At 44.7% G+C, this 24,736-nt stretch overlaps 1 protein-coding gene across 4 annotated transcripts in view; it reads left to right on the top strand.

Annotated features, from left to right (window-relative positions):
• Nucleotides 1-919: 919 nt before the first annotated feature.
• The window catches only part of CACHD1 (cache domain containing 1), a 199,993-nt gene continuing 176,176 nt past the window's right edge, over nt 920-24,736 (top strand). For 2 of the 4 annotated variants that reach the window (XM_045897497.3, XM_064589025.1), the window contains exon 1: nt 920-1,750. In XM_045897497.3, coding sequence (XP_045753453.1) covers nt 1,505-1,750 — 246 coding nt within the window. In that variant the 5' untranslated portion in view covers nt 920-1,504. The remainder of the gene's footprint in view (nt 1,751-24,736) is intronic. The other 2 variants (XM_064589023.1, XM_064589024.1) reach the window with 2 other exon arrangements.

Genomic DNA, 24,736 nt, shown 5'->3' with positions numbered 1-24,736 from the left:
AGCCCGTTCACCGTGTGGGGCCTGGCTCTGTTCTCTAGGAATGTAGGAGCAGCAACCTCACGACTCTTGGAAGGACGAAGGGCGGCCTCAGCATACCCCTCCCCCACCCCAACCATCCACTTGTTCCAGGTGCTTCCAACAGGTGATTTCTCAGAGAGCCTGAGCCAGGAGTAAATAGGAAGGTTAACCTCGCCTCCCCGTGCTTCGCAGATGTGTGGGGCCAACTCCCGTTCCGTAGTTTTGTGGGTTTTGTTTTGCTTTTGATGGGATCAGATGGAGAGACAGAAAGAACTATGTCGTATTTAAGAGCAAGATCCTTGGAATCGGACGTGCTTAAATTCTGGATCTGCCTCTTGTCCCCTGGGTGACCTTCGGCAATTTATTCCACCTCTCTTAGCCTCAGTCTGTTACCTAAAAATTTAGGATAAAGATACGTACCTCACAGGGATGTGGTGGGATTCAAGGCTAATGTACACAACCCCCAGGGCACAGTGCCGGGCACACAGTAGCTGGTTAATAAAAGCACCTGTTGGTCCGTCGAGCGATTGTTACTAATAACACCGAAGAGAAGCAAAGGACGCACCAACGGCGGTCCCCTCCTTCCCAGACTCTGCCCGGCAGAAAGCCGGCGTCCCAGGACTTAAAGGGACATTGGGTGGAACGTGGAACGGGCGGGATCCCGGAGTCCGTCGCACTGGCGATGGCGGTGAGAGCTGGGGTGGGTCGCTGGCCCCGGCCACGAGAAGGTCCGAGCGACCCCACCGCCGGCAGGGCTGGTACCCGAGAAGAGAGCCGGCTGTCCGGCCCCCGGCTTCTGGGGGGCCGGTTCTGAGGCGGGAGCGAGGGAGAGAGAGGAGGGGCGACTGGGGGAATTTCCCCGCCTCTCTCCCTCCTTCCATAAATCACCGCAGCCGCGGCCGCGGCCGCGCCGGGAAGTGCACGGAGCCGGAGTGCAGCGTGGTGGCACCAGACGCCTCCCTTTCCCCCCTCCGCTTGCTTGCTCGCTCTCTCTCAGTTTTTTGTTGTGTGTGTGTGTTTTAAGCCCCCCCCCCCCCCCCCTTGCTGGGGTGGCTGCCCGGCCTCGCCGCTCGGGCGCCGCTCCTCCTCCGCCGGTGCCGCCGCCCGCCCTCGCCGCCTCCGCCTCGCCGCGCCGGGACTCCCGGGGAGCGAGAGCTCGGCGGCTCGCCGCTCCGACTGTCAGCCCCGCGGCCCGCGCCGCCACCCTCTGAGACGCCCGCCGCGCCGCGCCGCGGGGCCGCGCCGGCGCCGGGCTCCCTGGGAGCGCTCGGGCGGCCGCTTCCTCTCCCGCCCGCCGCCGGAGCTAGGCGATGGTGGCCGCCCGCGCTCCCGCGCTGTAGCCGGGCGCCCCCTAAGTTTGGGAGCCGCCGCGGCGCGCAGAGGCGTCTGCAGAAGGGCAAGAAAGTTTTGCGGGGCGCACCTCGCGTTGCTCCCTCCCCGCTTCCCGGCGCCTTGAGCCCGTCGGCGGGGAGTGGGGGGAGGCAGCATGGCCCGCGAGCCGGAGGAGGAGGAGACGGCGGGGGCGGCCGCGCTGGCCCGCGGCTGCCGGGGCTCATCCGGCCCGGCCGGGGCCCGGGCGCCGCGGCCGCCCCTCTGGCTGCTCTGCCTGGGCGCGTGCTGGCTGCTGGGCGCCGTGGCCGACGCCGACTTCTCCATCCTGGACGAGGCGCAAGTGCTGGCGAGCCAGATGCGGAGGCTGGCGGCCGAGGAACTGGGGGTTGTCACCATGCAGGTAAGTGGCCCCTTTTGCGCCCCCAGAACTTGCCAGGCATCTTGTCTTTCTCCTATGCGCAGAGCCCGGTCCCATTCTCCAGTACAGGTCCCACTGACCACGCACAGACCTCTCTGGTATGTACGGAGCCCCTTTTCCGCCAGACACCTCTGCCCTCTGCAGACTCCCCCCCCCCCCCACCCCCGACTACACACCAACTCCTCTTTCATGTACACAGGTACCTCTCCCTTTCTCCTCTGCAGAGGCTCCTGCCCTTTGCACGGAACCCACTCTACCCGCTCTCCCCACCCTTCAACAGCTCCTTTATCTCAGCGACGACTCAGCGGTTCCTTCGAATCCCCTTCCCTAATTTTGCACGTATTTCCCCCCGCAGTCTTGTTTTCACCCCCCTACCCCTGCAAACTCCCCTCGTTCTTTGTGTACCCATCCCGGGGCAGACAGCCCCGCCTGGCTTCGACGATTTCCCTCCCCTACCCCACCCCTTGACCACCTCCCTGTGTTCCCCAGACCAAGGCGCACGGATGGGCGCCGGGAAGGAAGGCACCGCAGCGTGCGCAGCTGCTCCCGGGCCACCTGGGTCCCGGCGGAGAGCGGCCTCGGGAGCGGACTCTGCGCTCCCTTTCCCCGCCAGGGTGCATTGGGGGAGGGGCTGGCCTGGTAGATTCCCGACTCTGGTTCGGTGTGGGGGACTTTTTTTTTTTTTTTGCTTTCTGCTATTGCTGTTGTTCGCGTACTCTCCGCTGTATGATTTTTGTTTTGTGTGTGCCTTTTTGGGGGAGGAAAAAGGGGAAACAGTGAATAAGGTTTCCAATTCTTCTATATTGTTTACCATGTTGGCCCTCCCCAATGGAGGAAGAGGCTTACAGAAAGATTGCCGGTGGCTGAGAAGGAATCCTGAAGGTGTTACTAATAACAGTAGTAAAAATTGCTAAACAGCAACCACCTGGAGATTCTACCCTGCCATTATTTTATCTTCTTGGCCAGAAAGGCCCAGTCGATTAGGAGAGGTGGAGGTGACCTTAAGAGTCTGAAACCTTTGCTGTAACATTCTTCCGTAAAATAACCTTATTCCCTTATGCATTCTAACAACAATAATGGTGATAAATGTGGTCTTCGAAAGAGCGAAGTTTCCAGGAATGTGCTCTCGGAAGAGGTTTCTGATTTCGATTCTACCGTGACCACCCTTCCACCTCCCACCGGGGGAGGTGTTTTGAGTCACTTTGGGATTCAGGTTTCCGACGTCTTCCCCCACCCCCCAAATCTTTCTCCCTACCAGGCCTCCCCCCTCAACCCTGAGTCTTAGGATGATATAGTTTTCCCAAAATCACTCCCGCAGACCTTTTCCATTGTAGTGAAAGACATTGGGCTTTTGTTGTTGTTTGTTTTGTTTTTAGGTGAGATAGAGGAGTGGATGGTTTGCTTGAAAGGTAATTCTGTATTTGCAGACACCCGGCTACGAAGTGCAATAGAGTCGGGTATTTCTTCATTTGCATAACAATGGATAAGCTTTTAAGATACATTATTTAGTTGTCCTTTTCTGTGCAGATTTTTCAGGTTCAGGTTCTGTTATCCTTTTTCCACGTGCATTTTCTGATGATTGTTGACAGAGTTCTTAGGAGTGAAGTGACTTTTAGAGGAAATGGAACTAAAATGTTAGGAAGGAAGTAAGATTCCACCCTCCCCTCCCCCCTCCCCACTGGTGAATGTTTCAATTCAGAGCACAAACAATTGTGTTTTTGCATAGTGACACCTTTTTAAATAAAGGACGTCTAATATGTTTGAGTGTCGGACTGCTTGTAAGATTAGAAGGCATTTGTCACCTTCACCCCATCACTAGGGCGGGACAAGGGATTGTAAGTACCCCCCCCCTTCCCCATATAAGCTAAGGACTTGGCTTTTTCTAAGATGCTGACAGCAGTTTTACTGTTTCTCACCCGATCCTTGACAAAAGGTGAAATAGGATCCCAACACATTGTCATTCAGGTAGGGATCCAAAGCAAATGTACTTTTAAAAGGCTTCCCTGTTGAAAAGGAGACACTTTGGAAAAAAAGCTCTGATCTGTGGGGGGTTTGTGCCCAAATGGCCCTGTATCTCCTCCCTACTGGCCTCTTTCTAGCACCTTTGCAACCTCATTGTGGAAACTGGCCTCCTGGGGACAGGGTTTTGTCTGGCAAAATGCGAAGTGGCTTCTCTCCTTTTTTGAAAGGAGAAGCACATACTGTATTTAAATTCCTCTCCTTGAGCTGTACATTGATCTGCCACTTGCCTCCATCTGGGGAAAATTGGGGAAAGAGTCTCTCTTTAATTTTGTTAGACTGCCAGCTTTTGCGGGGAGGAGTAATTGTAAAATAAAATCTAAGGCAGGTTAGGTTTTTTGGCCCTTAGAACAAAGATTTGGAGCCTTACATTTTCCTCTGTAAACCTCTGGGATTTGTTCAATGGGTCTGAAATTATGTGGGTTTAGGTATTTAAAGTGCAGATTGTAGAGTCCTCCCTTGTGGAATGTTGGCTTTTATAGCTGTGGAGCTAGTCTGTCATTCAGAGGTAGGTAGCCTCGTGGGGGTGTTAAGGTGGCCGGGGTCGGACTGACTTAGGCAGATAGGAGGGGTGGGTGAGAAGATATGCAGATACGAGGGGTTTGGGGGACAGGTTAGGTCTCTTTGCAAGAGAAAAATATTCCCACTCAGTTAAAGATCATTTGACCTTGGCATGTGGAGCACAGGGCAGACCTTTCCGGAGAGTACCTCATTGATGAGACGCTTTCTGCAGGGCAGTTTGTAAGTAAAAGCCTATTTTCAGACTTTTAAACCCCTTCTGTGGCAGAAATTCTCCAAAGACCATTTTTAATTTTGAGAAATTGCGAAGCAGCCCTCAACCGAGGCCTGCTGCCACATTTCGAGTGGCCGCACATACTGCTCACTGGGGGTTGCAAGGGGTGGTTTTACAAAAGCAAAAATCAGGCCTTTTTTCAGCACTGCAGTTTCCCATGGCAAGGTTGTGGTGCTTGCTGATATAAGCTTTTCAAACTGTCTTCTCTATCTTAAAGATTTTCTTGGAAAGGTTTTCTCGTGAAGGCTGCCTACTCCTGGGTTGGGTTTTTTTTGTTTTGTGCTTTGTTTTTGTTTTGGTCATTCATTTCTCGTAGTGGACAAAATTAAAAAAAAAAAAAACAACTTTAAATGATTTGCACCAACTAATTTTGCCAGTGCCCTGGGAAAGCTGCCATTGAAAACTGTCCCCCCTTGTTCCCCCCCCCCCCCAGCAGCAGCAGACCTCGTACATCATGGGTAAAAGTCAAAAACCTAATCCTCATCTCCTCAGGGGTCTGGCAGAGTGAAGCCATCAACATGGAGATGTGGGGAGCAGAATGGCTGTGGCAAGGCAGACGTGTGTCTGCCTATCGCTCCTGCACCAAGTTTTTATCAAGCAGCATCTTGGAGTGGAAAGAAAGGACTTGACATTGGGTATTTGGAGACCTGGAGCCGGCCCTGCCACTTAAAAGTTGGGCGATCTTTAGCTGCAAGACTGGGGATGATGGTTCCTCCTAGAGATTGGATTTACTGGAAATAGTGCATGTGAAGGCATTTGTTCCCGTGAAGCTGTGTTGGATATGGTGGCTCTTTAAACGGAGAGCTTATTAATTGAAAGCTTACTGTGCACAGAACCCTGTGCTAGGTGTTGAGGGGATTTACAAGGAGGTATTCCAGCATAGCGCCTGGAGGAGTTTGTAATCTGCAGGAGGAGGGAAGATTGCACAGGGAAAATGGTTAAAGAACAATGTCTGCTTGTTAGAAGGCATATCTGGCTCTGGCAACCATTTCACCAGGCACTTATAAGGCCCATTTAACATTATATGACAATACAGGCTTCTTAACAGCAAGGGCCTGGCACCTGGCCAGTGTGCCCGCCTTGATGTTAGCTCTAACGCAGCTCTGCTGGGCTGGGCATGGTGACTGTGAACTTGGCACACACACCAGCAGGTTGGTCAGACAGCTGCTGTTTGGGGCCTGGAAGCTGGCGGGGGGCGGGGGGGAGAGTGTTGGGGGGATAGGGTGGGGGTGGGGAGGGCCCTTCCAGGAGGTGCAGAAGAAGTACCAGAAGCACAAACGAGAGCTCCAACTCAAATTCAGGCAAGAGTAGCAGCCAGGACAGATGTGACTTTAGGAACTGAAGGGCTCAGCTGGGCTGAGGTGCTGGCTGAAAATCTAGAGTGAAGTTGTAAATGCGCGGCTGCTGCTGAAGTGAAAGAGGAGGCCCTTGTATGTACCAGGACTGCATTGCCTAAATGCATTGTTCATTTTGCATCCGTTTAGCAAGCTTTGGGGGGTGGGGGGGCGCTTCTCTGCTGTGAAGGGCCTTGGGTTAGACTTAGCTGGGAATACAAGGTGAATGAAGCCTGGTCTGTGCCCTTAAGCTCAGAACTGATGATGGAGACCAATATGAAAAGAGGCAGTATGATCCAGGGGGTTGGCAAGAGGCAGAGGTCATAGCATGCTGTGGGTGGTGCGGAGGTAGAGAGAGGAGCGAGGCATTATGGGAGCACAGAGGAGGGCTGCCCAAGGCCGTCTGGGGAAGTCCGGGAAGTTGGTTACTCCTTTCTCAGTGTTTTCAGTGAACTGTGAACACAGAGGTCAATCCTGAAAATCAGCCCCAAACATGAAGGCTGACCAAATCAGGAGTTCACTGAACAGTTCTCATACCCTTTGGTGGCACTGAACAGAATAGCTGATATATATTAAAGCCCTGAGTAGGGATGTGGCTGTGACTCTTGGACATTTCATATGGCCTCCTGTCTTAGCTCACTGGCTGCCACTGTGGAGCTTCTGTGGTTATTGGACTCAAACATTTTGGTTTGCAGTTATGTTTAGGTCAGACTTGTCTTTTTTCCCAAATCTTGTCTATTGTACCAGGAATGGTATATTGTACAATAATTTGAGTGTGTACTTAAGCAGTATTGAATGTCTTATGGGGGGAAGTCACCTCTAGTTGCAAATAATGTGGTTTTATTCTATGCCCTATGTACAATATAAGCCCTAGCAGGGAAAATTGCTGCCTTGCTCTCTTCTAAAATTGAGGAGTAGAAGAAAATTGACCATTGATGGATGACTCGGAGTTGAACTTGGTAAGAGAGAGCCAAGGAAAAGCATGTTGAATGACTTCTGGTGGACTATCCCCGTTGTGCTTAATACTCTTTCCACTTCCTCTCCACTAATACCTGTCTTAGTTGGCATCGGAGCCTGTGCTTATATTTTTCCTGCCAATCCTGTTTGAGTCTGGAGGGGTGTGGGGGGAGGGGAAGGAGATGGTTTCACACTTTATAACTTGGTGCTATTTCTGGTTGCTGCTTGAGGAGTTCCTTCCTTGAGCTTAAGTGGATGAGCAGACAGGAACTTTGCAGAACTCTGGAATTCTGTGCAGTGGAATTTATTTTGGATTTGTTTTGACCTGGTGTAAAAAAAAAAAAAAAAAAAAAACAACTGAAATTCAAAATAGAAAGGGACAACAGAAGCAACAATTTTGACTCAGCTAAGTTATTAACGCTAACTTCAGCATGTTGTTAAATTGCTCTGAATATTAGTGTCTTTGTGCTTCATTCATGGTGTTAATGAAGGGAAATAGATATTAAAAGAGAAGTATCTAGCACAAGGTCTAACATAGGAACAGTCAGTAAACAGAAGTAGGGGACCATCTTTTTAGTATCAGGAACAGAACCTGGAAGGCAAACATGTAGCTCCTAAGCCTGAATGAAACCAAAATCAAATCTTGAGAACCTGCAGATTTCAATGTGGTCAGTCTTTTGTCCCAGGGGTTGCCAAAGTGGGGTGTACAGACTTAGGGATGTGGTGCAAGACCATCCTTCGGGGTTTATGAAGAAATTATTACCCTGTTATTAATAGTATGGGCTTTTAAACTTCTCGTTACAAAGATTTGGAGGAAAAAAAACAAAAGAATAGCATAACAATGCCCATGTACCTCTTAACCAGCTGAAATAGCAACTCCTGGTCAAGCTACATTTATCTTTGCCTGTGCATCCTCCACCCACTCCCCAATTATTTTTGAAGCAAATTCCAGATCTCCCCTAATTTCATTCATAATTTATTTTCACCCAGAATATTTAAACTTCATCCTTATTTCTGTATTTTAAAATGTTTGATAAAGGGCGCCTGTGTGGCTCAGTCATTGAGTATCTGCCTTCGGCTCAGGTCATGATCCCAGGGTCCTGGGATTGAGCCCTGCATCAGGCTCCCTGCTCTGGGGAGGCCTGCTTCTCCCTCTCCCACTCCCCCTGCTTGTGTTTCCTCTCTCGCTGTGTCTCTCTCTGTCAAATAGATAAATAAAATCTTTTTAAAAAGTTTTATAATATACATAATGTGTACTAGTATATAGAATTTACAATCCACAGACTATTTGAAGGGTATATACTTAGTGTTTTATGGTGACATGCCTGAGTTTTTGAGCAAAACCATTGCTGTGCGCCCCCCCCCCCCAACTCTTTATAAATAGTAGCTTTGCTTCCAGAAGTAATGCCCAAGCTGCTCTGGGGGTGGTGCTCCTCTGGGACCCTTTTTTTCCCCTCCCTGACACAAGTGGTTGGCCCCCATTTTCACATCTGGCTTTCTGCCTGAGGCTGTGAGGTTCCTTGTTTTCGTAGTGAGCAGCGTATGGTCTCTGCACATGTATTTGACTGATGCATCATGGACTGTGTCTTCTCTTTGTTCCTCCTCTCTGCCCCTTCCAGAGGAGGCAGGAGTGAGGAAGGGACAAGGCAAGATAAGCTGTAAGTGGGGGAGAGGGGAAGGTTGAAGAGGAGAAGGTGGACCATCTACAGATCTGTCTTCTGAAGAGTCTGTCAGCAAATATTCACTGGGTGCCTCCATGCAGAACCTCCACGCAGGCTGGGAGAGTATAGGAGAGGCCTAGAACGCCCAGTGCTTTCCCTCTGAGGGCTCATGTCTTTTCAGGGAGGCAAAACCAATTTCTGTGGGTCAAGACCGACTAGAAAGAAAGGCTGAACTATGGGCTCTAGACTACACCTGGGGCTAACAGGTCAGTCAGAGCGAAGCAGGCGAGATGTGGGTCAGTGGGGAGTGGCATCGGCTATGTAAACAGCAGCTGTGACTCTCCTCTGCAGTTGTCCCCTGGCCATGATGGGTCCAGTGAGGCCATGTGACTGTTCTTCAGGAGAAGGTGGATGTCTGGCTTTCAGACGAAACTCTATAGATTCTTAAAAGTGTTGGCAACTAATTTGGATTAAACAAAAAAAAAAATGCACAGAAACTGTGGGCCAAGCCAAACATGTCTGCAGGCTGGATCAGACCAGAGGACACCAATTTGCAGTGCCTGGATTGAAAGGACTCCAGGGGTTCCAGGAGGTAAAAATCCATGCTTGGGTGTAAGGGTTATGGGGAAACAAGTTTCTGTATAAAGGAAAGGAAAACTTTCTGATAGGAGAGTTCTAAATTGGATTGCTTTGGGAGATGAGGTCTCTGTTACCATAAGCAAATAGCTATTGAATATTTGGTGTCAGGCACTAGATCCTTTCTGAGCTCTCCATCAGTTAATTTCCGATGCAGTGAATGAGAGAAGTATTACCAGATGACAGGGAAGGTATGTCAGGGACATTAATGTATTAGGGTATAGAGAAGGATTCTTCTGGAAGGCTTTCCAGAATAAAGGTGGAAGGAAGGAGTTGGTTAGTCAAAGAGTAGAGTTCCCAGAAGGCCCCTTTGTGATGGTACCTTTAAGGAATGGAAACCTGGCTTTAAGGTTTGGAGTTCGAAGAGCCAGAGGGAAGGAAGGGTGCAGGTAGAGGTCAGAGAAGTAGACAGAGGCCAGGTTGTGGGATCCTTGGGTCCTTCATGTCAGTCAAGACTTCTTATATGGCAGGTAAAGAACACCCAGTTACACTGGCTGAACAAGAAAGGAACTATTGCCTTAAGTGCTTGAACAGTCTGGGTAGATCTTTGGGCAGTCACTAGATTAGGGCTCAAACAATGTGGCCAGTACACAGTTTCTCTGCATGCCTACTTTCTTAAATAGGTCCTCCCCTTTGTTTCAACATGGCGGGCAGTAGCTTAACAGTGTTTGAGTTGGGAACTCACTGCTACTTGTGCCTGAGTGTCTTGCATTTGGAGATGTACTATGGGGGGAGGGAACTAGAAATCTGGAGAAAGCTCGGTACCCAGAAAACCCAGCTGAAATTGTTTAGGATTTGGACACCAGCTGCCACCAGCTGCTAGGGCCTGCTCCATAGTTTTGTTCTGCCTCCCCAAGTCCAGTTCAGAGAGGGCCTGCTGTGTGGTCTCCCTACTTCTGACTGGAAGGCAGGCTGCCTAGCTTTCCACTGCGGTCTTGTGGTCTGCCCTCAGGTGGTGTACAAATCCAGGCTCAGCAGGCCCTTGGCACACCTTTCCTCCCTGACCTTTCAGTTCCTCAGATCACTGGGTGCCGTGAGGACTGGGAAGAACGAGAGAGCATCACATCTACCTCCCTTATACAGGTGAGAAACTGAGGCCCAATGAGGCAAGTGGCTCTCTGGGGATCACACCAGTAGTAAGTGGTAGACTTAGAACTCACGTGTTGGTCTTAAGACTCCTGCTTTTTGACCCTTTACACAGTATTGTCTTGTGGGAGCTCCATTTTTTTCCAAGAGAATTTTGCCTTAAAATGGAAAGGAAACTTAATTAAGGACCTTTACATTCCTTGGGGGGTGGGGAGTTTCTGATGGATGAGAATATAAAGCTGATAGTTGACTGACAACTGACTGGGTTTTTGTTTTTGTTTCAGTAAGTTGTTATTGAAATATCTAAAAGTTGGTGAGCCACAGATGAAACAAAAATTTTGAGACTTCTACAATGTTATTTTTTTTAAGAGCAATTTTAAATGGTCCGTTTATTTATAATCGTGAACTGTACTACCACTAGAGTAATTTTTTATTTAAAAGGTAAAGCATAAAAAGAAAATAAAACTTGAAGGGAGGAACATTTTGGTTTTTTGGTTTTTGTTTATGTAAAGGCTACAGAAGGAAATTCCACCTGTAATTTTCAGGCAAAGTTCTATTTTGGATTCCCAGAACTTGCATCTCCCTAGTCATTAGGAGTATGAAGTTTTTGTTTTAATTTTCACCAAGGAAAAAAAAATGATTACTTTGGAGAAGTTATTTATTCAATTTGATAATGAAACAAAATAAAACGTCATTTGAATGCCTCTTTACCTTGCCCACTTTGTTCTGAGTTCAAAAGGAGAAAGTTTTCCTCTCCTTCAGATTACATAGTCCAATGATTTCTGAGTTAATTACAGTTAGAAAAATTCCAACACCTAAATACTGGCGTGGATCGCTGAAAAGCAACTTACGGTCCATATTTCCCTGGAAATCGTGTGTTTTATTGTAACTGTAGAGAAGAAGCCAGTGGGTAAATTGTTATCTGTTGTGTGTGATAACGTCTTGATTCTGTTCCAACCATAACAATTATTTTAAAGACTCTGTCAAGGCTCAAGACTGTAGCACTTTTTTTTTTTTTTAATTCCCCTTGGACATTTTTTTAAGTTTTATTTTTGCATGGAGTATTTAAAAAAAAAAAAAAAAAAAACTTTCGAGGCCCTGGTGGAAGGGCAGTGAAAATCAGCAAGCCGGTGAGAATGAATCTGAATTTTTAATTAGGCTTTGAGTTGTTTCTTCAAAGTGTAGAGACACCATTAGTGATGTAAGTCTTGTTGCGTTAGCGGAGACTGACATTTTACTTCAAACGTGGAGAGTGCATCTGTCCCGTGCAGATAAAAGTTGCCAAGTGTGGAATAGCAAGGTGGATTGGTAGATAATTAGCTGTCCCACATTACTGCAGGGGGGCAGACGCCTGCCAGTCATGGGCAGGAAGGAGGAATTATTAGTGGGAGAAAATCCAAGTGTGTCATAAAGCAATTTGGAATCCCTTCAGCTGTGGCAGAGCTGATAAGGCGTACATTAAGGAAACAAGACAAACTGAGTCTAGTATATGATGGCCAACTTTCTTTTTTAAGAAATCTTAATTCAAAAGAGGAATGGCTAGAAATTAATGATCCATAAATACAGTGGAGTGCAGATTCATCAGTCTGCCCTGACTCCATCTATAACATAATTAACCAGCTTAAAATAGTCTTCGTATTCTTGTGTATCTTGAAAATAAAGTGAGGATTCTATGCAGGAGAGAAAAGAATCACAGGGGGTGCCATAAAGAACTGTGTGGTGTCTAACCATGAAAACACATTTGAAGAAGAAATTTTGAAGTATATCACCTCTCCAATATAAATGTTACAATATTTATAAGTGATTTGAGTATATATTGCCTTATTGGTAGAAAACATGCGTGTACTTAAATATTCTTAAGTGTTTCGGTGATGCTTGCATTCCTTTCTAGGAAATAAGAGGTACAGAAGGACCTGTTGGCTTTCTTGCCCATCCTCAATTACTTGCTAACTCAAGTGAAACTTTATGGGATGTTTTTGTCCATTTGGATGGTTTCCTGTGCCCATGCCCAGATACTGGACTTGTTTGTCCTAATTTCATCCACTTTATTGGGTTGGCTTTTTCCAAAGCCAGGGCCACTTCTGCCAGCCCAGAAGCAGGAGGTACTGAAGTGGGATGTGTGCCGGGTTCTGCTTGGGTCGTGGAGCCTCTAAATGAGGCCTACCCCTGGCCACTATGCGACAGAGCCTGTTTTTTACTCTTGGCTGCCTGTTCTCCTTGCTCGCTAGGGGAAGTTCACTGGGTTGTTGCTGCCTGTGTGGTTTTGGAGAAAGCCTGGAGAATTGAGGTTTTTGGCAATCTTGGCTCTTGGATCCAGAGTTGACTCCATCGATCCTCCTGTGAAATGGGGATATTTACCCTTTTGTAGTCTTGGGGTGGGGTTAGGGGATGCAGGACAGGGGACCAGACTTTGTCCTGAGTATGAACCAACCGTATTTGTTATGGGTTCAGTTCCCTGGAGTTAGTGTAAATTAATATGACCATCAAGGAAGCCTGGACCTTTTTTTTTTTTTTTTTCCATACATGTATATTGAGATAATAAATGTGGGCAAGTGTTGCAAACAGTAAAGCTTTGTACAGGTGGGAGTTATTAGAGCATGAACTCCCATAATGAAATTCTGCCCAGATTTATTCATCATATGGTCCTGGTGTGGGTTAGTCCTGTCTCTGGCACATGGTAAGGACTCAAAAAATGTCTGGACTACAGAAATTGAGTGGCCAGTTTTCAACAGTAGACTTCGCGACATTCTCATGTTTACTCCAAATTTAGCTTTTGCTACTGTTTCATGTATCAATTTCATTACTTACTCCAGGCTTACAACGAAATGTCTCCAGCCTTTACTTGCTACTAAAGATTTAAAATGTTTCAGATTAGTGAAACTGGCTAGTAGAGTATCAAGCCTATTAGGACTCCGAAGTATTGATTGGTTCTGATGTCTAATTTCTTCATGTGAGAGAAAATTGAGGTATGTATATTGGAATATAACAAAGACAAAAGTGTGTGTATTTGCAGATTGTCTACTTAGAGCTACTTTATCCTAGAGGCTAGAATTTATTAATTAGCTTAACTATTGAGCATGTACTATATGCCAGGTACTATGCTTGGATTTCAGTTTGTGATTTAAAAGAGCCACAAGCCCTGTTCTCATGGAGTATACCATCTACTAGGGGAAATAGACATTAAAGAAATAATCATGTAAGTAAATATAAACTATCAATTTTTGAATAGTATTAGAAGGAAGCCAGGGCTATTAGAAAGATTACCAGGGAGATGTTTGAAAATCTTTGGGGAGGGGTGGGGGGAGTCAGAATGTCACTTTTTTGCCTAAAATTCTCTAAAGGTTCCTGTCTGACTCAGCATCAAATCCCAAATTACAGCGGCCTTTACATCCACATGGGACCTAGCCCCTGATATTTTTGTGGTTTTACCTCCCCTCACCCCACCCAACTACCATCCTTCCCACACACACATACACTGTTCCTCTAATATTCCAAGCACACACCTGCCCCAGGGTCTTTGAACTTGTTGTTCCCTCTGCCTGGGAATAGCAAGAAGCACTCCTAGGGCACCTTTAACAGTACCCTGCTTTGCCTCTCCTCACTCTGTCTCCTTACCTTTTTTACTTTATTGTCATACCCCTTAACCTCCTATAGGTAGCTCTGTATTGTTCAGTCCTGTTTTCATGTGGAATGGTGCTTGGTACTTACAATCACTCAAATACTTAACTAGACAAGGGTGAGTGGGAGTGACAACTCTCAGCTGGGTAGTATGGGAAAGAATCTGGCTCCTTTCCAGCACCTCCTCAATCAGAGGAGGGGTTGAGGGGGTTTGCAGAAAGAGGAGGGGCCAGTGGAGGGGAGGGTTTGGGGAGCCTCACAAAAGAAGGAGCCAATCAGGAGGAGTTGGGAGCTGCTGAAGGAAGAATGAGAATCAAGGGAGGGGTTGGGCTGGGGGGACTAGCATCCCAACAGAGGGAAGAGCCTGTATATATCCAAGTCCTGAGAGGCAGGACTATGGCCCACTTTGAAGAACTGAAATCAAACCAGGGGTTGACTTAGTATGCGTGCAGAAGGGTGCTGCAAGTGAAGAATTTGGAGTCTTATTCCTAGTTAACACAAGGATAGTTGTTCGCCATTAACTCTTTGGTCATGACTTTCCTGATAAGGTCCCATTAGAAGGGGGAGGGTTCAGAGTGAAAGACCCTGGATCTGTAGAGGTCTGGAAATTGGAAAATCTGCAGTAGGCCATCTGTTTCTTCCGGGTGAGGGAGAAGAGCGAGAAGAAACTGCAGCTTCATTCACATAGATCATGGAGAAAAATTTAAATGTAGCTTCATAGTTCTTTATAATTTTAAAAAAATACTCATGCTTCCCATGTTATTTCTTGGCCAAAAAACAACAAAACAAAACAACCCCCCCCCCCCAAAAAAAAACCCTAGAGTCAACTGAGTACAGTAATGAAGTCCTGCACTAATGATTCAAATATACTTTCCCCACACTGCATTACATTCGTTTAGTTACATGCAGTAAAATGTATTTTTCCCCCTGCAGATAGTAATCATCACTTTTTAATGTGGCTTTGACCTTTTATAACCAAATCTTTGAAATACCTCAAATATTTTTTCATGTTATTTAAAAAATTGTAAAATCTATGTAACATTAAATTTTCTATTTGAACCATTTTTAATTGTTCAGTTCTGGGCATTAACTACTTTCATGATGCTGTGCGGCTATTACCACCATCTGTCTCCGGAACTTCCTCCATCTTCCCCGACTGAAACTCTGTACTCATTAAACATCTCTCCTCTTCTCCCTGCAGCCCCTGGTAACTATCAATTTCTTTCTCTATGAATTAGACTACTCTAGGCAGCTCATATAAATGGTGGAATCATATATTATTTGTCCTTTTGTGACTTATTTACCATAATGTCTTCAAGGTTCATTCATGTTATAACATGAATCAGAATTTCCTTCCTTTTTAAGGTTGAATAATTACCCATTGTATGTATATGCTACATTTTGTTCATTCATCTATCAATGGACACTTGGCTTGCTTCCACCTTTTAGCTACTGTAAATAATGCTTCTATGAACATGAATGTACAAATGTTTGAGTCCCTGCTTTCATTTCTTTTGGGTATATACCCAGAGTGGAACGGCTAGATCACAAAATTCTAGGTTTAATTTTTTGAGGGATAGTCCTACTGTTTTCCATAGTAACTGACATTTTTATACATATATTTTTTAAAGATTTCATTTATTTATTTGACAGACACAGCGAGAGAGGGAACACAAGCAGGGGGATTGGGTGGGAGAGGGAAAAGGAGGCTTTCTGCGGAGCAGGGAGCCTGATGCAGGGCTCAATCACAGGACCCCGGGATCATGACCTGAGCCAAAGACCGATGCTTAAGGACTGAGCCAACCAGGAGCCCCTTATATATTTATAATTATATATATATATATATATATATAAAATATAATTTTTAAAGATTTTTACTTATTTGAGAGAGAGAGCAAGAGCAATCACGGAGGGAGAGGCAGAAGTAGACTCCCTGCTGAGCAGGGAGCCCTATGTGAGGCTTGATCCCAGGACTCTGAGATCATGACCTGAGCTGAAAGCAGATGCTTAACCAACTGAGCCACCCAGGCACCCCACTGACCTCTTATATTCTTACAGCAATGCACAAGAATTCTCACTTCTCCATGTCCTTGCCAAAACTTATTTTTGTAAAATAGCCATCCTGATGGGTGTGAAAATGTATTCTGTGGTATAGAGTTCCATGAATTTGGATAAGTGAACAGTCAAGCAACTGTCATTATAGTCAATGCAGAGCACTTTTTATCACCCCCAAAATTCTGATGTTGCTCCTTTGTGGTCATTCCTCTCTGCACCCCACGTGGAACCCCTGAAAACCACTGGGGTGTTCCCCATCTCTGTAGTTTTGTCTTTTCTAGAATGTGCTATAAATGCTTTTATGATTTGCATTTTGAGTCTTGGTTTTTAAATTTAACATAATTTGAAATTCATCCATGCTGTGTATATGAATAGTTCATTCCTTTTTACTGAATAGAATTCCATTGTTGTATACCAACATACTGGTTTATCCATTTACCAATTGAAAAAGTTTAGATTTCTTAAAGTCAAATCTATAAGCATTCCTTCTATAGACATTTACGTAGAAGTTCTTGTTTGAACATAAGTTTTCACATTTTTAAGGGTGGGGTTATTATGTCATGTTAAACTTTGTAAGAAGCTGCCAGTCTGCTTTCCAGATGGTCTCTATCATTTATTTTTTTTAAAGATTTTTGTTCATTTTAGAGAGCAAGAGAGGGCAATCGGGGTGAGGGGCAGAGGGAGAAGCAGGGAGCCTGATGTTGGGGGGGGGTGAGGGGCTTAGGGGGGTTGGGAGGACAGATTCCAGGATCATGACCCCAGCCGAAGGCAGATGCTTAACAGACTGAGCCACCCAGGCGCCCCTGGGTCTATATCCTTTTGTTATTCCACTAGCAATGTATGAACATCATGGTTGCTCCCCATCTTCACCAGAACTTGATTGGGTCAGTCATTGTAACATTAACCATTGTAAAATGTGAAGTAATAAATCATTGTGGTTTTAATCAACATCTCCCTAGTGAATAATGGTGCAGAGCATTTTTCAATGTGCCTATTTGCCATTTTTGTGTGTGTGTATAATATATATATAGATATAAAATTTTCTGGCAAAATGCCAAAACTTTCTATCTTTTTTTAAGATTTTATTTTTTTGACAGAGAGGTTTAACAGAACAAGCAGGGGGAGCAGCAGGGAGAGGGAGAAGCAGGCTCCCCATTGAGCAGGGACATGGGGCTCGATCCCAGAACCCTGGGATCATGACCCGAGCCGAGAGGGAGACACTTAACCAACTGAGCCACCCAGGCACCCCAACTTTTGACCATTTTTAAATTGGGTTGTTTCCTTACTGACTTTTTGAAAAACAATTTCTTGGTTTTATTAATTTTGTAGATTTGTACAGTGGATGCCATCTAGTTTTAGAACATTTCCATTCCAAAAGTTCCAAGTTCCAAAGTGCCTCAATTTTGAGGGCTTTTTTTGTTTTTTGTTTTGTTCCTTAAGGGGGCCAAAATCTGTTGTGAGAACAAGATCACTTAAAAAAAAAAGATACTTTTATTAATAATGACCAGGGTTAGAAAGAATAAACCATAATCCAGGATAGATAAAAATCTTTAAAAGAGAGTTGTGGATTTTGCAGTTCTTGTTTTCAGCTAGAAACAAAGCCCTATTAAGGAGTTTTGGTTAATGTGGCCTACGTAGGTTCTTAGATTGAGTCAATCAATTGATTAGTAACTGTTGATTGCACTCCTGTAATGTTCCAGCTCTGCTCAAGTTGTAGGACCCAGGGATGAACAGAACAGAGTCCCTATCTTTGAGGGTCTTACCTTCTACAAGAGGAAGATATTTAAATATGCAAAAATCAAATAAAGGGGCCATTGGACCATGATCAGTTCTGTGAAGATGAAGAAGGTTAATGGGTTCAAGGGTGGCCTCTTAGAGGAGCTGGTATCTGAGCTGAGGTGAGGATGTATTGGGGGCTGCCTGGGAGAAGCTGTGGAAGGAGTAGAAAGCACAGGGTCTGGTGTGTTTGAGAAGCTGAAAGAAGGCACAGAAGGAAGGTAAGAATGGAGGAAGAGGAGAAAGGATAGATCACTGTGGAGAGCAACGAGTTTTCATTTTATTCTGGCTGAAATGGGAAGCATTTTAGGCATGCGAGTGATGCGGTTGACTTTTGCTTTAGAAATAATCCCTCTGGCTGTTGGGTGCCCTGGTTGTATGTATGTGGTGGGGGTGGGGGAGAGCAGACATGGAGGTGGGGAGACCGGTTAGAGAAATGAAGGTATTTATTCTTCATGGAAAGATAGCATCCCATTTGCCTCTGTGATTGCATTTAAATATGATGAAATTGTAGTCGTTAATGATGTCTATCAACAAAGGCCCACTGGGCCAAGGCTATTATTAAAAGAAAGGACAGCTGCAACAGAAAAAAAAGAATCAAGGAAAGAAGACATTTTTATATAAAAAGTGGGAGACAACAGTGGTGATCTTGTTCATATTTACAGATATTCTCTGCCAAAGTGATCATTAAAGGCAATTGAGACTTTTAGCTTACCAGCTATGTAACTTTAAAGATTTTTTAAAAAGATTTTGAGTAATCTCTACACCCAACGTAGGGCTCAAACTCACAACCCCAAGATCAAGAGTCGCATGTTCTACCAATTGAACCAGCCAGGTGCCCCCAGCTATGTAACTTTTGACAAGTCTTTTTTTTTTTTTTTCCTTCTCCGTAGCCTCATTTTCTCATTTTATTAGCAGAAAAATAATACCTGCCTCAACTCTGGATTGTTGTAAGGGTGGCAATGTATATACATCATAGACTCATCCTCCTCTCTGATTCTGTTAGGATGTTTTGAATTGCAAGTAACAACCCATCCCAGCTGAAACTGCCTTAAAAGATAAAGTGAGCTTGTTGGCTTAAATAGCTGAAAAAAGGTTTACAGATAGAGTGAGCTTCAGGCACAGTTTGATTTAGAGCCCTGGCTACCTCCTCCCTCCCCCCTTTCTTTCCAGGCTCTGCCCTCCTCTAGGTGTTAGCTTATCCTCAGGCTGGTTTTACCTGTTCAGGAAAATGAGTGCTGGGATTCCAGGCCTCTCAGGAGCACATCAAAAGAAGACCCTTCCCTCCTCCGCTCATTTGGAGGGTGCCTTGGGCTTACCCTGATGGGACTTGGCTGTGGTTAGCAGAATGCAAGAGGGTGGGATTCTATTATTTTGTACTCATCAGGATCTACTCCTAGAGCTGGGCGTTGGTTGATTACACCTGCATCTCCTGACTCCTACCTAATCTAGTGATTTGGGCAGCAGAGAAATGACACCTTTACTGTATTCGCTGATCATTCCAGTGGCAGTAGAATATGAGAATGGTTTTAATCCTTTTGGCTAGTGTCCTAGTTATGCTGGATTCTCCTCTCTCACTTTTAAATATTTACTGAGCACTTATGTGAAACGTAGGATGTAACTTGATTCATGTCAGCGTGATAATCTGGGTCTGCTGCATCTATTTAGTTAGTAAAAGAACCCAAATCAATTAGTTTAGAAGGCAATTCTGCTACTTTACATATCAGAATATAATTTTATGTTTATGTGAGGTGATTTTGGCTTGGAATTATCCATGCTGGTGGCATTTACATTTTGTAAACCTATTACAGATAAATATTAATAACCTATCTTTTGTGGACAGAACCCTGTTGACAGACTCTTTATAATCTGTTTTGCACATCTCAGGTTTTTGACCAATCTCTATTTTCCCATCCCTAATTTCTTGTTTCTGTTTCATAATGACATTTAGAAAAGCAAAAAAAATGGCTCCTGTCTGATGTGGTTATTAAACCACTTGTATTTAGTTCATTTAGTTATTTGAAAACCTAACACCCATTAGTTTCAATAAACAAATACAAATTTTATTGGATTTTAATACATAATTTTTGAGAGCTGTATAATTATAAGGACAATTACCATCTGTTTTGGACAAAGTTATCAAATTGACTGTTTAGGGAATCTCATTACAACATAGTGAAATATGAAGGAGGTGAAGTATGGAAAGTATCCTTTTTTAGTTTGGCCTCCAAAAATTTGTCTTCACTTTGATCTGATTCAAGAGTTACAGGATTCCAATGTAATACAGTGAATTTCTTGTTGAATTTGCTTTTAGCACGTTCCTAAACTATGGAAGTAAAGGGATGTGGTGCCTTGTCTCGGACACTGAATCAAGAGATGAGAAACCTGGTAACATAACTGCCATTGTTCCTCCGTTGTTTCAACATATTTAAATACCAAGCAGTGTCTTAAAGCAGCATTTTAGGTATCTTCCATTTATTAGCATTTGATTTTTAAACATTGGTTCTCTTAGTTAGGCTAAGATCAAGACTGTATAGACAGTGGACTATTTCTTCCTAGTTTTGTCATATTAGAATTCTATAAATGCCTTTTACATCAAAACATTCCTATCACTATATAACTAGCCCCTTTAAAACTTCAGGGGAGATTCTGTATTTAAACAAAATAACCAGGGAAATTAGGTAAATGATGAAAAAATTCATTTCACATCTAGATAATGTCTACTACTTGCCAGGCATCCTTGTGGATGCTGAAGATAGTCAACAGAATGCAGGCCTGCTTTCCTGGAGCAGACGTGCTCCTGGGGAGATGAGAGAGCAGCCTGCAAACAGCAGGGGGGATGCAGGGGGGGGCGAGGGGGAGTTCAGGGAAATTATGCCAGTGCAGTGGTCAAGACTTTGCTTGAGGGCTGTGGATGGGTCACGTGGCCTGCAGGGCTTTCCTAAGGACTTAACTCTTTGCACGCTAGTTTCTCCCAAGTTCCTTCTTAGGACATTTTTAGAAGACTCACAAGTGGCCTGAAAACCATTACTGTGCTCGACTCTTCCTCTGTGTTTCCTATAAACCCTTAACTTGGATTTTTATTTCTTTTTTTTTTTTCCCCCTCACTGAACTGCCTGAGACTCCATTCTCCAGTCTCCTAGGACTGTCCTGTCAGGAAAGGGCTGCTTATCTTCCTGTAGGTTTTGTGGATTTGCTTCAAACTCAAAGCTGTTTTTAAGTAGTGCAGAGGCATTCCCCAACGGTGGCAAGAGATGTGAACATTTCCAGCTATCCTCAGTTTACAAACACTCTGGCTTCCAAAGCTCATTTTGAAGTCTGTTGTTTGGAATAACATTCAGCCAGAGGGGTTATAAAAGCAGACCCAGTTCCCAGGCCAACTCACAAAAGCCTGTTTAGAGTAACTAGGGTTTTAATCCAAGCTTCCTGTTCTTCTGAGCTTCAAAGTTCCTTACCATAAAAATTGGGGGTGCACTCCTGGTGGCTGTAGGGTTCTAAGAGAAGGTCTGAAGCGTGTCTGGTGTAATGCCTGATGCCAGGGGTCTCGCAAAGTGTTAGCCTGTGTGAAGAGAGGTGTTGCTGGGTCCTTAGGATTTAATGCTCTACCCTCCACTTTTAGGTTTTGTGTAGCAGTGAGGGTCCTGGGTGTATGTGGGGATAAGAAATGAATAGGATGAACCTCCTGGATTAAGGGCCTGGAAAAAGGAGGTGTGTGATGTTATTGAGCACTTACTATGCACTGCATACTGTGCCAAGCACTCGTTAAGTATTGGCTATTCTCACGTGATTCAGACATAGCCCAGTGGATCAAGCTTGTTGCCAAAATGTCTGTTCCTCGGAACTTTGGCCAAAGGGGTTGGTCTTCTAGGTACAAATGGTTCTAGCTCAGCCCCTGCTCAGGGCTACGGCTGCCCCCCCCCCCCCCCGCTTTTTTAACCCCTTTTTCCAGTTTCGCCCCTGCTTATAGATCAAGAATAACTGTTTGGGCACATTTTTGTCTGTGGCTAAGCAGTTTCAGCAAAAGGGAAGATGCTTTTCAAATTCCCAAGGGGCAGAACAGCCCTCTCTCTGGTACTGCAGGTCTGACCGGGCCCGGTTTCCTCTTGAAATGTCTCCCTGTGATGTTATAACTTAAAAGATGGAGGGTCGTTTGATCCACGCCCAGGATTTGCTGGCTCCAGGGTTTTTGTTAATAGAAAACACTCATGCACCTCTGGGGGGGGGAAATTAAAGCACATACTTCTTCCTCTTTGACCTTCGAACCCTTGCCATTTACATCAAACACTTGCTGGGAGAGAAGGCTAAATTAATAATCTGTGATAGCTCCCTCTCTAACAAGCTCACTTTAAACTTGGCATTTTCTGCTCAAGCTGATGAGTTTCCATCTTCTCAGAAGATGTGTATGCCCTTCAGACATCTGAGGGAAGGGAATGCACTTTGTGGTAGGTGCAGTGCTTTGCCCACACGGTGTTCCTCATTCAGGGAGTCTCAAAAAATATTTAGCCTTTCGAGAACCATTACAGAGTAGCTGTAGTAAGGCTCAGTGACTTGGCTTCCAAGCCTCCATTTCTTCATCTGTGAAGTGGGAATACTAGCTACCTCAAAGGACTACGGTGCAGACCCAATGAAGCATGAATATAAAAGTGCTTTGTATCCTGCCTTTCCGTAATAATGTCTTATTCTCAGGGGAGGTCAGCAGAACAGCAGTGGGAATATAGGTGCAAAGCAAGGTTTTCCTCTCTCAAATGTAGGACTGAAAGCTCCTGCCCATTTTCAGTGAACCTTCAATCGTGGGGGTCCTCATGCAAGAGTTCAAAGATGGAATCTAGAAAAACTTTGCTTCAATAAGGTAGGTTTATTTACTTTTAAAGTTCGGGTCTGGAGACCAGTATAAGAGGACTGTATAATAATAATGTCTTAAATTTGTTACTCTGCTTTGGGGCTTGGGCAGGAGTTGCTTCCAAATAAATATCCAAATTGTAAATGTTCAGTCCATGAATGAGAAGGTCCTGTATGTAGTAACCCAAAGCAGTGGGAAATGAGGTACCTTTCTTCAATGACTGTGCCCTCGTGTGTTTGTTTTATTAATGAAAATTAGCAGGAAGACATTAGCTTTGTTGTGTTGAAATCCTATACTCCCTTTCCTTCAAAGATCTTAGTTTTTCTTTCTTGACTAAAGATAGCTTGAAAGTCTGGAACTCTCAAATACTTGCCCATGAATTTAAAAAGACTAGGACTTTATTAGAAGTTTGGAATAAAAACAACAAAGAAAAAATTTTTCATCAGGAAAGCATTATTTATTTGGGGGAGGGAGAAGGGTTCAATATATCCTGTAGGTACAGTATAGACAGCCTATATACATGGGGGGTGTTTTATCCTTAGTGAAAGTCCACTCGACTTCTTGGTTGGCTTGTGGAGTAAGGCATTTTTTTTTTTATAACTTGAGAAAAATATAGGAAAGGATAACCCTCTATTTTGATGGCATGGAACTGGGTTCTCCATTGTTTTGTTAGACCAACATCTCTGGCCTGCGTCCCTTTTCTACACTTGATCTTAGCCAAAAGGCTGAGAAGCGATCTGCGTCCCTTTTCTGAGCCTTTATTCATATGTCCGTCTAATGCCTTCAGATAACACCAAATGGATCCCGGCTCCAGATCTCCAAGCTCATCTGCCGGAGTGAGTTTTTCCTGCTCATTACATTCCTTCTTGGAGGTACTTTTCTCTGTTCTGAAATCCTCCATCATAAGGCACACAGGAGCAATAAGCTACTTTTTACAGAGTACACAGCCACGTAGTACCTTTAGAGTTAACAGAAGTGGACAAGACCACACTGCCCCTGGGACTTCCTAGGTTTACTGTGCAGTTCTTGGTCTTCTGGAACAAATGCTGTCCTCAGGACCACTTTTAGCTGCCTAGTTTAATACCGGTGTGTCATGCAAGGCATCGTGGTATGAAGAGAACACTGGGTTATCCTTGAGGGCTCAACTCTGGTATCGCCTTCTCTAGAAGATTATCTGTTTTCTTACACCTAGACTCGGGTTGAGCACTCCCTTGTGACCCCTTAGAATTCTGTACTTGCCCTTGTGTGCTACTTATAGGTAGAAATGAAGTCTGCTTTCCCTGAGTCCTCAGTCCTTTGCATCGTGCTCAGGATAAGTGTAGACCCTCAGTGAGTGCTGAATGAATGAATGAACGAACGAACGAACGAGCGAGCTTGGAAGCAAATATCCGAGACTCCACCTCAGTCCCTTTCCTCACCTATAACATGGAAAGGGGGGTGGGGAATAATACTTCACAGAACTGTTATATCAAATGAGATGTCTCTAAAATCCCTTTTGAATCATAAAATCATTGACCTATTAGAAGGGTTCAGAAATACCTTCTGAGTGAAAGATTCCTTGTTTTATCTTTTATGTGTCTAGGTGAATAAAAGGAGTTGCCATTTATTACTATGGGTGGACTTGTTCTTTGTGTAACTGTTTCATTTTCCAGGAAGAAATAATCATGAAGAAATAATGAGGTGAAAGCTTAATCCTTCATTAAGCCAATGATGGCCTATGAGTGGTTTAATAACTTAAATATATAGTCGGACACCTCACGGATGATGCATTTTCTCAGAATTTGTAACAATGTAATTTTTATTGGGAACTTGCTTCTATTTTGTACTTCCTACTTGCAAAGATTTGAGGAGCAGTTTGAAAACTGCATATTACCATGTGGGGAATTATTCTCATCCTCTTGTGACTTTTGTATAGGAAGGAATACTTTGAATGTGTCATGGCCCATAGCTGGGCAATAAAAGAATGCCAGGGAACGAAGGGGATTGTGTGGATACCAACTAGCTCCCCCCAGGGGCTGCAGCAGCCCTATTGGATAGTTTTGTCCATCCCCACCTTTTATCAAGGAGAGAGGAGGCCCCCTGCCACTAATTTGAATCTTCCCTCCTCCTGCCACACCCACCAATTCTCCGCCCCGCAATAGGTTTAAACACATTTTGTGGGGGCCAACCCATTTCAGTGAGCTCGTGGTCCTC

This window comes from Mirounga angustirostris, unplaced genomic scaffold, assembly GCF_029215605.1.
Source record: "Mirounga angustirostris isolate CCGP_5_RB_7025 unplaced genomic scaffold, mMirAng1.0.hap1 SCAF_4, whole genome shotgun sequence".
Classification (NCBI taxonomy): Eukaryota; Metazoa; Chordata; class Mammalia; order Carnivora; family Phocidae; genus Mirounga; species Mirounga angustirostris.
This window is presented reverse-complemented; position numbering and strand designations above follow the sequence as displayed.